The sequence below is a fragment of the Schistocerca piceifrons genome, chromosome X (assembly GCF_021461385.2).
Source record: "Schistocerca piceifrons isolate TAMUIC-IGC-003096 chromosome X, iqSchPice1.1, whole genome shotgun sequence".
Lineage (NCBI taxonomy): Eukaryota > Metazoa > Arthropoda > Insecta > Orthoptera > Acrididae > Schistocerca > Schistocerca piceifrons.
The window spans coordinates 149,843,464-149,862,356 of NC_060149.1; the positions used below are offsets into that span (position 1 = coordinate 149,843,464).

Genomic DNA, 18,893 nt, shown 5'->3' on the forward strand with positions numbered 1-18,893 from the left:
TCTCCTTAATTTTACAGTCGCTTTCTTTCTAGTGAATTCGTTCGTTTGAATGATACTATGCATTTTTACATTACCCCACTGCTCAAACCATTACTCCGGGGGAAAACAGACACGAGAGAGTTTTCTCATTACCGCAAGAGTCCATACACTCGTAGCAAGTAATTTTTTGGCATTAATCCACATTACGAAACGTGAAAAATTGTAATTATTTCAGTTTGCAAAAGACGAAGATTAGCGCTTTTAGCAAAGAACATGTAGGTATACTGAGACTGTTATTTTTAGTTATTTCCAGTTCATCAATAGAGCCTGAGTAGTAGATACTGATTCATTATAAAAAGATTCTTAAAAGTATTATAGCGTTCGTTCCTCATAATTATTGGTATTCGGTTTCTGTCCGCGCTATTCGAACATTTGCTCAGATCCATACTCTGCCACCAAGCGTTCTGAGTCGTCGTCTTCTAGATAGAGCAGTAAGCAATCCTTACACACGGGGCACAGGCAATTACAGAGTGAACTTTGGATATCTCACGTTTGCTGTAACGGTGACTCACTTTTCTATCTGACATCACGTCCTGTACCAGATTTTCTGCTGCTATTGCGAAATTGTCTAAATTTCTGTCATTTTGTCTATAGTGGCCCAGTTGTTTGGCACACCCCTCGCAATTGCATCCAAAACAACAGTGCACACTTGTGTTACAAAACAATGCTACGAAAGTGAAACGTCACGTATGTATTAATTGAAGTTTCCTGAGGGAACACACCAAGTTTCTGTTAGTTCCAACAGATAGCGTAGCTGCAGGACAGTTTCAAATAGCGTCTGTAGGTGATGTATGTTACAAGCAACGTACCGTCAGTGAATTTCTTGCTGCAGAGAAAAAAACTGTGGGGAATATACACAAACGCTTGTGCAAAGTCTATGGAGCATCTGCTGTCGATAGGAGTACAGTTAGTCACTGGGCACGGAGGCTGAGGTCATCAGAAGGCGGTTTGGCGGAGCTCTACGATTTGCAATGATCGGGGAGACCATCCACGGCTGTCACATCTGATATGTTGCAACGTGCTGATATCATTCGCGAGGACAGACAATCGTGGAGCATATTTGGAGGACGATGAGGAGGTGATTCACACAGTGAAGCACTGGCTCCGCCCTCAGGACAAATATTGGAACCGACAGGGCATACACGCCCTTGTTTCGCGCTTTAGAGAGGCCATAGAACGGGATGGAGATTACGTGGAAAAATAGGGTGTGTGGATGAAACACGAGATACTGGCAGATGTAAAGCTGTGAGTACCGGGCTTGAGTCGTGCTTCGGTAGCTCAGTTGGTAGAGCACTTGCCCGCGAAAGGCAAAGGTCCCGAGTTCGAGTCTCGGTCGGGCACACAGTTTTAATCTGCCAGGAAGTTTCACCATTCTTTCATGTTTGCGATTCTCATTATGTTCAATAAAGAATTGTTGAAAAAAAAAATGCGGTGCATTACTTTCTGGGCAACCCTCGTAAATGTCGTATGGCATTGTTGGTTGGTATGTCCCACAGGGGTGTTCTTCCCTCGCCCACTCAGGCCCCTCTCCTTGTTCGTATAGGAGAGTTGCGTCATAGTAATCTTTGTAGAGTAGTTATTGTGTTCTGCTTAAGTTATATGATGATGATGATGATGATGATGATGATGATGATATGGAGAGAAGGGAGACGGTGAACCTTGATTCCGGCACATAGCCTAATCCTCTCGAATTGCATCAAGGGCCCTGCCGTGTTTAACATCCCCATCTGACGGTCGTAAGACACTGCGGAGAGTTTGGCAATTAAACCGAGGACATTAGTGCAAAGACTGGGGATCAGAAAATTTATGGTGCCACTTCCCCTCCCCTTGCCGGCAAAATACTGGTAGTGAAAATTTCATTCATCCCGCGATTCGACCGACCCTATCTCCGAGTCAGCGCCAGCACAAAGGCGTGCTAAACCATCTCGCCTATCGAGGTTGTCTATGGATGCATGACGTCGCTGTGATGTTCGCCAATTCGATGAGCAACTTCTCTTTCTGACAACTCTTCTTGTTGTAGGGCGATAAAGTGCATACTTTTTAATCTTGAAATGGCTCTTAAGAGACACGGTGACAAAAATTGTTCAAATGGCTCTAAGCACTATGGGACTTAATTTCTGAGGTCATCAGTCCCCTAGACTTAGAACTACTTAAACCTAACTAACCTAAGGACACCACACACATCCATGCCCGAGGCAGGATTCGAGCCTGCGACCGTAGCGGTCGGGCAGTTCCAGACTCTTGCGCCTAGAACCGCTCGCCCACTTCAGCCGCACAAGGTGACAAGACTGAAGTTCTACATAAACCCGATTCACGCTTTCTCTATTGGAGGGAAAGAGTGTACTCCACTGGGGTGCACTGAGAATCAGGTTACCTTGTGACTCGATTACATAGGTGGTTGTACATAGCTATTCCCTGTCGTCAAAAGGGTGTTGAGAAAGAGGTTCCGAAAAAAAGGGAAAAAAAGAAAAATACGCACACGAACTATGCAAGTCATAACGGTGGTGTAACGTTTTTTTAACAGTTTATATCATTTCACATGTTTCTCGTAAGAAGCTACCAGTTGATTGTTTACAGGTTGTAACTGTGAACTCATGTTCCTTGTCGCTTGTCTCTGTGGTTGAATATATTAAGGTTGAGGTCAGTCTCTCGTGGGGAGCGGTAAGTTGTCGTACTTCTATTACAATAGTTGCTAACGCTGAACAGAGTTCACATTCATTTACACTTTTTCCAGCTCATATCATTCATGGACAAATTATAAGAATTAAATTCTTTGAATCTTGTTTTTGTATACGTACTTAGCTGAGTGGTCACTGTGTCTGACGCCCATGTGGAGAAACTAGTTTCGATTCCCGGTACAACCAGGAATTTTTCGTTCATAGGAAGAACGGCGTGCAGCCAGCCTCGTGAGGCTAAATGAGGCGCTGTTTGAATAAGAAGTATCGGCCTCAGCGTTCAAAGGGCTGACCACGTTTCCCACCAGATGCATTCTACTGAATCCATCGGCAAAGGATGTTTCGGCGGCCGTTAGTGTCATGCAATCGTCAGGATCTGATCTTGACGTGAGTTTAGTTAGTTTGAATAACCCCTTAAGACTATAGCGGATGGCCCTTCGCTTTCCTTTTCATCAATATTAATGCAAGCAATGAAGTCATCAGTATCGGTGCTTCGTCCACCGATTTTTCACAAAGACTGAATAGATACTCTGTTTTGAATGCCTACTTTTCAGCATTCTGCCGCTTGCTGATGACGTAAGTTAGTACTCCAAGGGAACGAGTGTTCTCAACTAGTACGATAAGCTAATTTCCTATTTGAGGAGGTCAGGATGTGATTTTGAATTAATAAAGTGAAAATAAAATTGAATACAATGCATAGCACGTTCTATGGCCTCAGTGACGCTCTACCAGAGATGATGACCGATCCTGTTCTAAGCTCAATGCAGTTTATTAGTATTTTACCAAAGAAAGAGTAATCTAAATAACCCACACAGATTGGAGACCCCCAAACCCACAAAATTACGGTTCATTATTTTCCAGATTTGTGTGCTCATTCTCCGTTACAGTATATAACAATTCGATATTATACTCTACGAAAATTCGAAGCAGTTCGAGTACGGTGGGTAGTACGACAGGCTATACGCCACAACTGCCCATCTCGCAGATCCAGCGAGAACATGGACCACGCCATTAGCATACAAGATGCCATGCTGCCGCCACATTGCATCTGAATCCTGGGACAGAAGGTGCATCGGCTGCAGACCACAGGCTGGTCTGACCTGTTGGCAGCTGCTCCGCCTGTCAACAAAGAGGAATAAAGAGGAAATGAGGAAAACGAAATGCCACTCCAAAATAAGGTCAACACCATCACCTTACCTAGACCTGGAAACTCATCTGCAAGGCTTGAATTCCACCTCAATACGAGAAACATAAGCCCGTAGAAGCAGCTTCACTCCATTCACAGTACTGACATTTGTTGTTGTCGAGGTATTTCTTGTTGGTTTCTCTCATGCAGACCATCCGTATACTAGGAGATTGCTGGGGTTGCGTTTGTACTGCTGCTGGGCTTTGGATGTTTCTTCAGACTCTTCAGTTCACGTATCAGGCAGTTTCAGCATTGTGCCATACTATTATGAGTGTCATAACCAGCCCTTGGTGAGATTTTTTTGTGAAACAATGTAATCACAGTTCTTGTGTCCAGCAAACCACTGCCTACTGCAGTCGGAAGAAAGATGTTACCCCTCTACTCTTGTACAGACTTTCGGGAAATTAATATTGCCCAGTACCAAACTTGAGTGAAAAGCAATACTAACAAGGGAACCTCCCTATCGCACCCCCCCCTGATTTAGTTATAAGTTGGCACAGTGGATAGGCCTTGAAAAACTGAACACAGATCAATCAAGAAAACAGGAAGAAGTTGTGTGGAACTATGAAAAAAATAAGCAAAATATACAAACTGAGTAGTCCATGCGAAAGATAGGCAACTCAAGGATAATGTGAGCTCGCCGGCACGGTAGCTCAGCGTGTTCGGTCAGAGGGTTAGCTGCCCTCTGTAATAAAAAAACTGAGTTAACGGATCAACAACGAACTTAAACGGATGTCTTACGACGTCCGCCCCGAGCAGATACAACGATCAAAAGGGAACGAAATGAAAAATAAAAGAAAAAAAGGAAGCGCCGTGGTCCCGTGGTTAGCGTGAGCAGCTGCGGAATGAGAGGTCCTTGGTTCAAGACTTTCCTCGAGTGAAAGGTTTGCTTTCTTTATTTTCGCAAAGTTATGATCTGTCCGTTCATTCATTGACGTCTCTGTTCACTGTAATAAGTTTATTGTCTGTGTTTATTGAACTCGCGAGCTATATTTGCTGGATTCGTATTGCCCACGAAATACATCTCACGTATTTGATGCACTGTCGTCCAAAGTAGCGATCAGTCAACTGCCAGCCAGGCAGCCTCGTTAGCAGAAATACTCTCTTTCCGTGCGCTGTAGTCGATTGACGTCGTGTGTTTCGATGTTTGTTTAGGTGTAGCGTCCCCATACTACGGCGCAGTTACCTCGCATCGGACGGACGGAAGGACAGATAATAATTCTCTGAAATTAAAAAAAAAATTAAACTTTTCACTCGAGGGAAGACTTGAACCAAGGGCCTTTTGTTCAGCAGCTGCTCGTGCTAAGAGCGGGACCACAGCGCTCCTAAGTTCAGATTATCCATGATGTTGCCTATCTTGCGCATTGAACTACTCAGTTTGTGTATTTTGCTTATTTTTTTCGTAGTTCCACACAACTTCTTCCTGTTTTCTCGATGGATCTGTTTGATCTGTGTTCAGTTTTTCAAGGCCTATCCACTGTGCCAACTTATAACTAACTCTGGGGCGGGGGGGGGGGGGGGGGGGGGCGATGGGGAGGTTCCCTTGTAAGGATATTCAACCATCTTTTCTCTACAATTGGTACTGTTTCTATCCTCTAAAAGTAACCATATACAATAAGCTCCCATTCACATGTTGCATTGCTAATAACGCACACAGATGAAAAGACTGATTGTGTTTCCCACATTTTCGAAAGGCATTCAACAAATATTATGCTATCGATTGATAAAAAAAGTCGTATAGCGTGGTTGGCTGGGAGAATCCGAGAGGTAGTTTCAGCCGCCTTCCTCACACTTTGTGAAGAAAAGGTTGTTGGTAACAGATGTTGAGATAGTGCACTGACCATGCCATTGTCTGTAGAAAAGCATCATAATACGGACAACAGTAAGAAGACAGTCTTTCTTGTGCAGGAATTCCACTTGGCGCAATAGACGATGGCTTGTATGAATAAGAGACGAGAAGCAATAACACATGGGACTGAAACCTTAATAATTCCGTGTGGCTCAACCCCCTGGTGCAGAAATTTCAATAGGAAACCACTTCTGCGACTTGAGTGTCGCTAATTTACCATATCCCAGTAATACTGCAGGGGAAGGGGCACCTAGGCTACAATTTAATGTGGATTCACAAGCACGTGCCGTTCCTGTCGATACTTCACATCATTGATAGGTGAAGGCCAGGACAAAGGCAGACTGAATTATTCCATGGTCAGATCGGAATTTGATCCCGTAAATTTTCAGTTTCCAGGCCCGCACTTTACCACTAATTGTACGACGTCAGGTATAACAAAGCCTTAATATTCGGTAACGGAGTAAACTGACTTTGATGAGTCAGTGTAACGTCAGGGAGTAACGCTATGAACCATTACGTATGGGAAAGAAATTGCGATATCATTTATTGGTAGGACAAAGGAAGGACTGAAAATGTTGCAACTGTTCTAGAGAAAAGTACAAATTTATTTGTGAAGGAGATCATATTAAGTCCCGCGTGAAATACGTTCGGGAGTCCTACTCGATTATTTGAGATCCTAATTAATTTTGCCTGAAGAAAAAAGACCAAAGCAATTCAGAGACGTATTGCTAAGAGATACACTATTACAGTGCCTGTGTTATTCCGAATTAGGTTTCATTATCGTATTTATCGCCGACACACGGCAAGCGACATTCAAAATAAAATGTCTCGCCTATACGGTAATATACACTATGTGATCAAAAGTGTCCAGGCACATGGCTGAAAATTACTTACAAGTTCGTGGCGCCCTCCATCACTAATGCTAAAATTCAGTATGTTGTTGGCCCACCCTTAGACGTGTTGACATCTTCCACTCTCGCAGGCATACGTTCAATCAGGTGCTGGAAGGTTTTTTGGGGAATGGCAGCCCATTCTTCACGAAGTACTGCACTGAGGAGAGGTATCGATGTCGGCCGGTGAGGCCTGGCACGAAGTCGCGGTCCAAAACATCGCAAAGGTGTTCTATAGGATTTAGGTCAGGACTCTGTGCAGGCCAGTCCATTGCATAACACCACCGCCTCCGAATTTTACTGTTGGCACTACACACGCTAGCAGATGACGTTCACCAGGCATTCGCCATACCCACACCCTACAATCGGACCGCCACATTGTGTGCCGTGATTCGTCACTCCACACAACGTTTTTCCACTGTTCAATCGTACAATGTTTACGCTCCTTACATCAAGCGAGGCGTCATTTGGCATTTACTGGCGTGATGTGTGGCTTATGAGCAGCAGCCCGACCATGAAATCCAAGTTTTCTCACCTCCTGCCTAACTGTCATAGAACTTGCAGTGGATCCTGATGCAGTCTGGAATTCCTGCGTGATGATCTGGATCGATGTCTGCCGGTTACACATTACGACCCTCTTCAACTGTCGGTGGTCTCTGTCAGTCAACAGACGAGTTCGGCCTGTACACTTTTGTGCTGTACGTGTCCCTTCACGTTTCCACTTCACTATCACATCGGAAATAGTGGACCTAGGGATGTTTAGGAGTGTGGAAATCTCGCATAGAAACGTATGACGCAAGTGACACCCAATCATCTGACCACATTCGAAGTCCATGAGTTCCGCAGAGCACCCCATTGTGCACTCTCACAATGTGTAAATACTACTGAGGTCGATGATACGGAGTATCTGGCAGTAGATGGCAGCACAATGCACCTAATATGAAAAACATATGTTTCTGGGGGTATCTAGCTGCTTTTGATCACGTAGTGTACATAATGGATGTATAAGTACAGGTTGTAGACTCATGTTTGACAACATGTGGAAATTTGAGTCAGGGCGTATATTGTGTTCGGATAGCCTAATGCAAAGGCAACATCTCTCGATGAGTGGGAAACCCGGGTTGAAGTTCTGGTCCGGCACAAATTTTCTCTGTTGTCATTCCAATATACAGGTGATGGTTGTCCATATCTTCAATTACGAATATGTCTCATGCTAAGAGACAGTCAATAATTTGCTGATCCATTCTATACAAGCATACACACTTGAATAGGAATCTTGAGAAAAAGAAGATTGTCTTTCCATGAATTGATGTCGTTTAAATTTAGAGAATAAATTTGTTGAAGGGACTATCAAATAGTTACATTGCGTGAATAGAACCTGTGTGTCATACATACGATACATAACAGTAATCGCCGGCCGGAGTGGCCTTGTGGTTCTAGGCGCTGCAATCTGGAACTGCGAGACCACTACAGTCGCAGGTTCGAATCCTGCCTCGGGCATGGATGTGTGTGATGTCCTTAGGTTAGTTAGGTTTAACTAGTTCTAAGTTCTAGGGGACTAATGACCTCAGAAGTTGAATCCCATAGTGCTCAGAGCCATTTGAACCATTTTGAACATAACAGTAATCATTGTGTGAACGGATGCACACCAGGAATGAGTCGTCCCTGGTGTCATACTCAACTGATCAAAACACATTTTGCGCCCCGTAAATACTTACAAATTTGTGTAGGCTTAAATTCTAGTAGAGCGCTGAATAATAAAATTATACTCATGAAACTAATAAAATATAAGTTTACTGTGAAATGAAAACAAAACAATAACCTAAACAAAACATCTTTGTTACATGAAATGTGTTTACTGAAATATGAAATGCACCACTAACTTAGGGCGTTTTTCCAAAGAGATTGAAATATGCCATTTTCAAACCCTTCTATAAGAAATATGACAGAAGAATATCAATAACTATTGACCTGTTTCACTACTGACACCATTTTACAAAATTTTCAATGTGGTCATATCCTACATATTATCCCACATGAGCAACAATAATATCTTCAGTAAATCACAATTGGATCTCACAAGAATTAATCAACTGAGAATTCCATTTAGACATTCATTCAGCGAATTTTACGAGCACTAACTAATAAAAATGTGCCATTTGTTATTTTCTGTGACATATCTAAGGACTTTGACTGTCTGTGTCACAGTATTCTCTTGGAGAAACTGAGATTTTATGGAACTGATGGTATCAGTATAGAAAATTAATGGATAATGTCATATCTAACTAAAAGAATGCAAAAAGTTATACTTAATAATTCAACCAATGTAAGCAGGGGAGATTCTTCTGACTGGTGAGAAGTCACTTATGGGGTATGACAAAGCTCAATCTTAGATGCACTATTGTTTCACATAAATGTAAAAAGCCTGCAGTGTTATATACAACAAGCAGAATTAGTTCTTTCTGCAGATGACTCCAGTATTCTAATTGATCCAAGTATACAAACAAGAATAGAATTTTTGTTCACTTGGTCAATGATACAAAATGTCTGACAGACAGTAAAGTTAAGTTTGAAAACAAAGTGAAAAAATTTTTTCTTAACAGCTCCTTCTATTCCACAGAATAATTTCTAATTTTGTAATGTGTAGAATGTGATGTGTAGGAATTATTGACTCAGAACAATAATTAAAAAATGTAGATCATCATCGTGTAACCATATTTACATGTGAATGTGTAATTTGAATGTAAAATGACTCATTCCACAGTATTACCATTAATCTCACAAATGATCCATGGAACATGAAACTAACTAACTAACTAACTATGAGAAATCAAAATCTGCCACTGGATAACATTCTACCATATGTGTTGTAACATGCTCTACTTCTCTTAAGCTTGCTTGTCCTCAAAATGTTTGTGATGTTATTACAGCTGGCCCACTTTTCAGAAGAAGTTCTCCAGAGATTATTCATTATGTAGGGATGGTTACTGTGACGCACTATCAGATTCAGGGTTGCACAGTAGGTTTGACAGTCATGTCCCAATGCTGCACAGTGCTCAAACTGTCCTCGATAATGGCTGAAACCATGACTTGACACTCCATACTGAACCTGCAGGATTGCGTGTATGAGACATTCATTGGTACCTGATCACCTCACAATCTTCTGAAACAATCGTCAGACATTTGACAAATCATGCACTGATCAGTGAAGTCATTCATATCCGTAAGTATGTTTTTGTCCCCTGCTTTCCTCAGGGTATGATCCATGCTAATTCTATGTGACAGGCAGCTGCTCATTTAATATGTATTTTTACCTCTATTTCAAATTCAAGTGACCTTGTTTTCCTCACAGAAACTGTATTTAATGGTTTTAATTTTTAATCTTAGTGAAACAGTTGTGTTTCAATTTGAATGGGGCAAGAGGCTCATAGACTTCCATTGCATCCTAATGGTAATTTTCTTAAAAATATAATGCCTGTGCCTGTTGATATAATATCAGCTTCCACAAACATTATTTCTCTGCCCTGTAAATTTTAACACCTTTATTGTTATTTGAGTGTGAAAATACTGATGCAACCTTCACATTGATGCAACCTTGAGTAAAGTTTTGATTTGATATAATATACTTTATAAATGAACTGCTTAATTTGAAAGCGCATTTCAGCATGCCTGCAAATCAGTATTTTCTATTTTCTAGTGTTGCACTCATAGTACCTTAGTGAACAAGAGAAGGTGATGCATAGTCTTTCATGCCATGATGGTTTCGTGATGATATTTCCAACTATTGATTTAACTTTACATTATTAGCAGTGTGCAACAGCTGATAATACTACGCTACATTTAATTATCTGCACTTCATTTGAATAACTGCAGTCAGATACCAGATTATGGTTTCATAAGAAGTTATCCTGAAGCAACTCATTTGCAACCAACAGAGAAACAAACCAGCAGGGAGCAGTCTCTACTGTTAATTTCCTGCTGCCTCCTTTGTACGGTACACAACATTTCTACCATCAGAGTCATTTCTTTGTCCAGTCCAGCACATACCCAACTGAACATTTATTTTCATTAACCTGAACTCATGAAATGGTTTCTGCTCTGTAACATATGTTATGTATTTTGTTCTTAAGTTACTTACAATGTACTTAGTTTTAAGGTGGTACACTCTTTGCTATAACTTACTTATACCCAAATTTATTCCCACAAGTAATTTGAGGTGTGTCAACCACTTATTGATTTTACTGAAAAATAAAAGGTAATGCTGTCACCAATCTAAGGATGGTTTGAACACCAAAGTACTTTACTAGGCAATGTTCTGTTAGAATTGGTGATGATGTCTCCTTCCTCCGACCTTTGAAGTGATTTACTTTTTTTAAGAGGACGTACACGGATTCTGAACCATGGCGTAACTCAGCATTTTGCACATAAACACTGCCAGAGGTGAAATAAATGAAAAGTTAAAAATCCTAGAAGTAATCAATGGAAATGTCGTGTGACTAGGGCCTCCCGTCGCGTAGACCATTCGCCGTGTGCAAGTCTTTCGATTTGACGCCACTTCGGCGACTTGCGCGTGGATGGGGATGAAATGAAATGATGATGATTAGGACAACACATCACCCACTCCCTGAGCCGAGAAAATCTCCGACCGGGCCCTTAGGATTGACATTCTGTCGCGTTGACCACTCAGCTACCGGGGGCGGACCCTGAAGGTAATAAAATGGCTTCACAGGAATCTTGATACTATCATGCTCTTCACGGAATTACAGTTAACATGTTCCTGATCGTAAGAGACATAAAGATATGGTGGGAAAACTTACATAAATATCAAGGATAACACATTCACAGAACGTGTTTGGTGTTTGTATTTATTTTTTTCTTCCTACTCCCCATGTTTTTTTTTGCTTATTTTAATATATATCAAGCACCAATGATAAGTTTACAGTAGCTGTGAAACGTACATCAGAAGCCAATAGTATTTAATTTACCCTATTAGGATTACTAAGTTCTCATTGTAAAACACAAGAGAACAAAGGAACTATCTGTGAACACAGTTTAGGAAATATTGTTTTGAGCTTGACTGCTGTAAGGAAAGCACTCGTGGGCTTGTTTTCTGATCTTAAGTTTTTTAACGTAATACTGATGAACAGGCACTACAGTGTCAATCATTAACTACAAAATATGACAGTTATGTATTAATTACAGGGCAGCTGAAATTACAAGAGAATCATCTGGAACTTAATGATTATTTCCCAGAGCCAGCTCAGTTTTGGTATATATGGTTGAGGGATCACTGTCAGTAAGTAAATCACTTCTTTTTACTACTTTCCTCGTAATGTAAGAATGCAGCAGTTGATAGTAATGCAATATTAATTCAACAAACGCTGTCACGTAGAAGAAGGTGTAATTAGATGAATGACGAACACTAACTTCAATTAACGAAGGTTTATTCAGCACTTGCACATACAAGAGCGTGGAGCGAACTGCCTCCGGCCAGAACACAAACAGTATATATATATATATATATATATATATACAGCTACAGAATATTCTAGTACAATGATTTGTTACATTTGTGGATACCTCTAGCATGTACTCTAACCGAATATAGAAATTAAAAGTTTTGAACACACGAGCCTCCATTCCACAGTCTAGTATCATATCCACTATACCACGATGCTACTCAACTTCTGCTGGGACATCCTTCCTTAAGCGAACAGCGTCTCTGTGTTACGTCGTCCTAGTCCGGGACCGAGTAATCGGTCCTGCATACTCCGGCTCCTGATAACTGATGCTCACCCTGGCGGTGATCTCCCTAGAACTTGTTTTGTCGCTACCCTCTTCGTCAGCTTTCCGCTTGTTGCCTGTCGCTGGAGCTTCGAATTTACCCTGGGTTGCAGCTGCAGAATCCATATAGGCTTTATTCGAAGGACGTGGACCGTATCTCTGATCTTTCGTCGTCTTGTGTCAGGGTCGAAATCTTCAACTTCATAAGTAATATCAGACAACTGTCTTACAACCTTATTAGGTCCAAAGTAGCGCCTGAGGAGCTTCTCAGAGAGACCAACCTTCTGTACAGGAGTGAAGGTCCAGACGAGGTCACCAGGTTGGTAGACAAAAGGGCGGTGGCTCCCGTCATACCTTCGGCGATCGTTTTCTTGAGCCTGCAGCGTGCGGAGTCGAGCAACTGTCGAGCTTCCTCAGCTCTGGTTAATACCTGGCCGATGCAGCCGTTGTCCACGTCATCAGGATGTAACGGAAACACAGAGTCCATCGCCGTAGTCACCTCACGCCCATGCACCAGGAAAAACTTCGTAAATCCTGTGGTTTCTTGTTTGGCGGTGTTGTAGGCAAACGTCACGAAAGGTAGCACCTCATCCCAGTTGCTCTGCTCAACATTGACGAACATGGATAGCATGTCGGCCAAGGTCTTATTAAGGCGTTCAGTAAGCCCGTTAGTTTGCGGATGGTAGGCAATCGTCATGTGATGAGTAATGCTGCACTAACAGTTTATCTCTTTCACAAGATTCGATTGAAAAACTTCCCCTCGAACCGTAATTAACGACCTTGTGACACCATGTTTTAATAAAATGTCTACCACGATGAATTTGGCTACCTTGGATGCTTCGGCTGTTGTCACGGCTTTTGTAATGGCATAGCGTGTCAGGTTATCAGTGCAAACAATAATCCATCCATTGCCACTAGCAGACGTTGGAAATCGTCCGAGGAGGTCAATCCCAACACGCTGGATAGGCGTTTCAGCTGGTGGAATTGGTATGAGTTGGCCAGGTCGTTTCTGAGGATCTGCCTTTCTCCTCTGGCACTCTCGACAGTGCGACACATAGTGATGGACGCTCCTAAATAAACCTGGCCAGAAAAATCTCTTGTGGATTCTATCATTTGTCTTAATAAATCCTAAATGTCCGGCCTCAGGTGTGTAAAGGAATTTCTGTAGAACATTTAATCGCATGTGTTTAGGAATCACTGGTAGCCACCTCTTTTCAAACGGATCAAAGTTTTTCTTTTAAAGTAATCCATTAACTACCTTAATTGTCCTTTCACATCCTCTGACCGATTAAAGGCAAGCATAATTTGAGATATCGTGGCGTCCTCCTTCTGCTCAGCAGAGAGATCCTGAAGTGCAGCGAGACGGTCACTACCTTCATCAAAAAATGGTTCAAATGGCTCTGAGCACTATGGGACTTAACTTCTGAGGTCATCAGTCCCCTAGAACTTAGAACTACTTAAACCTGACTAACCTAAGGACATCACACACATCCATGCCCGAGGCAGGATTCGAACCTGCGACCGTAGCGGTCGCGCGGTTCCAGACTGTAGCGCCTAGAACCGCTCGACCACACCGGCCGGCTTTCTTCATCAGTCTTGATGGTCTTGCACAGGGTCGGAATCTTGTTGTTTTGTTCCACTTTTGTACACTATGATAATGTCGTAGTCTTGAAAACGTAGTGCCCACCTGGCGAGTTGTAATGTTGGATCCTTAAGACCTGTCAACCAACAAAGTGAATGATAGTCTGTAACAACTGTGAATGGCCTTCCACAGAGATACTGTCGAAATTTGCACATGGCGCAGATCACGGCAAGACATTCTCTTTCTGTAGTTGAGTAGTTCCTTTCGGGTTTTGTAAGTGTCCTAGATGCATAGGCTATAACCTTATGTTTTCCATCCGAAATTTGCACCAGAACAGCATCGATCCCATACCCACTGGCATCTGCGTTAGTTCTGCAGGTGCTCTCTCATCATGCAGACCAAGTACAGGGTCAGTCGTCAGAGCTTTTTGCAGCACATCGAAAGAATCTTGTTCAGCACCACCCCAGATAAATTTAGCATCGGCTTTCAACAACTCTTGGAGTGGCCTGGCTTCGATACAAAAGTCTTTGATAAAACGAGGGCAATAAGAACACAATCCGAGGAAGCTTCTCACATCTCTAATACTTTCAGGAATAGGAAATTCTGTTATAGATCTCACCTTTTCTGGGTCTGGCCGCATACCTCGTTTGACACAAGGTGTCCAAGTATTTTGATTTCTTTTGCTCCAAAGAGACACTTTCTTGGATTAAGTTTCAGTCTGCCTTGTTGGAGACGCTTAAGAACAGCCCTCAGTCGTTTTACGTGTTCATAAATTGTTTCGGAGAACACTATAATGTCATCTAAATAACAAGGACACATCGTCCGCTTCAGGTGACTTAGAAGATTATCCATCATCCGTTCAAAAGTTGCTGGTGCTTTACACAAACCAAACGGCATTACCTTAAACTCATACAGGCCCTCTGGGGTATCGTGTGCAGTTTTCTCACTATCAGCCTCATCTGCTTCGATTTGCCAGTATCCGGAGTACATGTCCATGGTTGAGAAAAACTTATCCCCCTTCAGAAAATCTAGTGTATCGTCAATTCGTGGAAGAGGGTAAACGTCCTTTTTAGTTATCTTATTAAGCTTCCTGTAATCAACACAAAAGCGCCAACTGCCATCCTTCTTCCTGACGAGGACCACTGGTGACGATCATGGGCTCTGCGAAGGCTGAATGATGTCATTCTTCATAATTTTCTTTACCTCGTCGCTAATTATTCGACGTTCCGTTGCTGACACACGGTATGCTCTCTGGCTTATTGGTTGATGGTCTCCAGTGCTAATCCGGTGCTTCACTGTCGGTTTGTCTAATTTGCTTTTCACCTGTGGATTGAAGCATTCAGAGAACTCTTGAAGAATGGCAAGTAGCTGCTTCTGTTGTTCCCGGGATGTTTCTGTGACGCTCAGCTGTTCTACAATTAACGGCTCAGCGGTTGCTACGCACATGCATCTTGGAAGGATCTGCGGTTCTTGGCGACAGTTAACTATCCACAAGTCACCGAATCCGTTTTCAAACAAGCCGACAGAGGCTGGGATGACCAAGTTAGTCTTCAGTGATATGCTTCTCTTACGATCCACTACAAGATCCATGGGTTGATGCATGGCTTGACACATGACAGTTACCTTTCTAGCGCTGACTGCAGGAATGATCACTTCATCCAGCACACATAGTCCCCACACACTCGGATGCGCATCTTTCTGTCCACAGTATCTCATCTCGTCTAGCACAATCTTCGGGCGACCACAATCTATAATTGCCTGAGACGCTTTCAAAAAGTCCCATTCGAGAATGACGTCATGACTACACTCTTGTAAGACGATTAATTCTAAGGGCTGTGTATGGCCACTTATACCCACACGAATGACACGTCTTCCAGTAGCTTTTACATATTTTCCATTAGCCACCTTCAGCAGAGATGTTTTGTTGTCGACGAATGCGTTTTTCTGCAACTGGCGACGGTACTTCTCCGAAATGACTGAATATAATGCTCCAGAATCCACAAGAGCTTGAGCTGGTCGGCCATCCGTGAGAATATCGACATAGTTTCCTATCATTTTTGTAGTGATCGATGGCGGAGGATTTTTCTCTTCGGCGGCCTCACCTCCAAGGAAGGTCGCACTCTTTAGTTTTCCAAGTTGCGGCGGCTAGGTAAATCGGCTGGAGCTTCTAAACGGCGATAGAGACCTTGATCGGCGTGTTGGGGGGCGTCGTCTCCAGCGGCTAGCTCGCGACGATGGTGACCTACGTCGTCCTGCAGCCACATCTTCTTGTTCATCTTCGTCGTCTCGAAGTTGGCGTCAGCTAAGATCGGTCTGCTGTCTTCTGGCGCGGACGTCAGCAAATATCCGCAGCCTTTCTTGACAATAGTGCACCACTTGTCCCAGTCGCCCACAGTGGAAACATACTGGTTGGTTATCCTGGGTCCTCCAGACGTCAGTCTTTCTTGGTGCCCAAACAGGTTCCTCATGCGGCATTGTAGGAACATAACTCCACCTGGGTCTCGAATTTTTCACCATTTTGAAGGAATAAATAAATAATTAAATAAATGAAGGACGAGAGATTGGGTTCAATGTGTGTTCCACTCCCTCCCTTATGACCTCTTGAAGCGTTTCGGTTATTTTGCTCGCCGTGCAATCCAAGTGCCTTCTGTACTTCCTCTCTCACTATCTGACTAAGAACACTTGTGAAATCAGTTGCTTCCTCCATCACAGACATTAATACGACGTTTGGAAGCCGTTCAAACTTGTTGCGTGTAATTCTTTTTTGATGCATTGTCTCGATATACTGGCACCATTTTATGAAGTCGTCTGCTGTTGAAACCTCCTTCAGGAGTTAGGATCGATACATGTCCTCAGCAACACCCTTCATGAGATGTGCAACATTATCTTCCTCCTTCATTCTAGAATCCACTATTTTCCACAGCTCTTGAATGTTAGATGCTGTAGTTTCTTTTGGACGCTGTGTCCTGCACTTAATATTCAGCCTTGCACTTGTGTCATTGTGTGTCTCCGAAATACTTGTGCAGTTCCACCGAAAATACTTCCCAGCTTGTGAACTTCTCCTCATTGTTCTCATACCATTGCTTGGCAGTGCCCTCCAAGTAGAAAAATACGTTAGCCAAACGGACGGTGTCATCCCATTTATTAAATTTGGCTATACGCTCATATTACCTTAGCCACTTGTTTGGATCTTGGCCATCGTCACCAGAGAACCCGGAAGGATGTCTGATGTGGTGGCACACAGTTGCTGTCATCGTAATGTCCTCTTTTTCTTCTGTCCCTGATAGATTGCGATCTGTTGAATATGGCTCCAACTCGGGTTTCTTGCCACGTAAACAGCGGCTGTATCCTGGCCTAATGGGAGCCACTGTGTCGTCGATAATGTGCACTATCACAAGTTCCAATACCCGGCCACTCCACCAGAATAGTGTCACGTAGAAGAAGGTGTAATTAGATGAATGACGAACAATAACTTCACTTACCAAAAGTTTATTCAGCACTTGCACATACAAGGGTGCTTCCAGCCAGAAGACATACTGTATGTACAGGGTGCTACAAAAAGGTACGGCCAAACTTTCAGGAAACATTCCTCACACACAAAGAAAGAAAATACGTTATGTGGACATGTGTCCAGAAACGCTTACTTTCCATGTTAGAGCTCATTTTATTACTTCTCTTCAAATCACATTAATCATGGAATGGAAACACACAGCAACAGAACGTACCAGCGTGACTTCAAACACTTTGTTACAGGAAATGTTCAAAATGTCCTCCGTTAGCGAGGATACATGCATCCACCCTCCGTCGCATGGAATCCCTGATGCGCTGATGCAGCCCTGGAGAATGGCGTATTGTATCACAGCCGTCCACAATACGAACACGAAGAGCCTCAACGTTTGGTACCGGGGTTGCGTAGACAAGAGCTTTCAAATGCCCCCATAAATGAAAGTCAAGAGGGTTGAGGTCAGGAGAGCGTGGAGGCCATGGAATTGGTCCGCCTCTACCAACCCATCGGTCACCGCAATCTGTTGTTGAGAAGCGTACGAACACTTCGACTGAAATGTGCAGGAGCTCCATCGTGCATGAACCACATGTTGTGTCGTACTTGTAAAGGCACATGTTCTAGCAGCACAGGTAGAGTATCCTGTATGAAATCATGATAACGTGCTCCATTGAGCGTAGGTGGAAGAACATGGGGCCAAATCAAGACATCACCAACAATGCCTGCCCAAAAGTTCACAGAAAATCTGTGTTGATGACGCGATTGCACAATTGCGTGCGGAATCTCGTCAGCCCACACATGTTGATTGTGAAAATTTACAATTTGATCACGTTGGAATGAATCCTTATCCGTAAAGAGAACATTTGCACTGAAATGAGGACTGACACATTGTTGGATGAACCATTCGCAGAAGTGTACCCGTGGAGGCCAATCACCTGCAGATAGTGCCTGCACACGCTGTACATGGCACGGAAACAACTGGTTCTCCCGTAGCACTCTCCATACAGTGACGTGGTCAACGTTACCTTGTACAGCAGCAACTTCTCTGACGCTGACATTAGGGTTATCGTCAACTGCACGAAGAATTGCCTCGTCCATTGCAGGTGTCCTCGTCGTTCTAGGTCTTCCCCAGTCGCGAGTCACAGGCTGGAATGTTCCGAGCTCCAAGACGCCGATCAATTGCTTCGAACGTCTTCCTGTCGGGACACCTTCGTTCTGGAAATCTGTCTCGATACAAACGTACCGCGCCACGGCTATTGCCCTGTGCTAATCCATACATCAAATGGGCATCTGCCATCTCCGCATTTGTAAACATTGCACTGACTGCAAAACCACGTTTGTGATGAACACTAACCTGTTGATGCTACGTACTGATGTGCTTGATGC

General features: G+C 43.1%; 1 protein-coding gene across 1 annotated transcript in view; it reads left to right on the forward strand.

The window, feature by feature from the left end:
* The window catches only part of LOC124722899 (trimethyllysine dioxygenase, mitochondrial), a 488,590-nt gene that overhangs the window by 162,811 nt on the left and 306,886 nt on the right, over positions 1 to 18,893 (forward strand). The window contains exon 3 of the mRNA XM_047248039.1: positions 11,842 to 11,935. Coding sequence (XP_047103995.1) covers positions 11,842 to 11,935 — 94 coding nt within the window. The remainder of the gene's footprint in view (positions 1 to 11,841; positions 11,936 to 18,893) is intronic.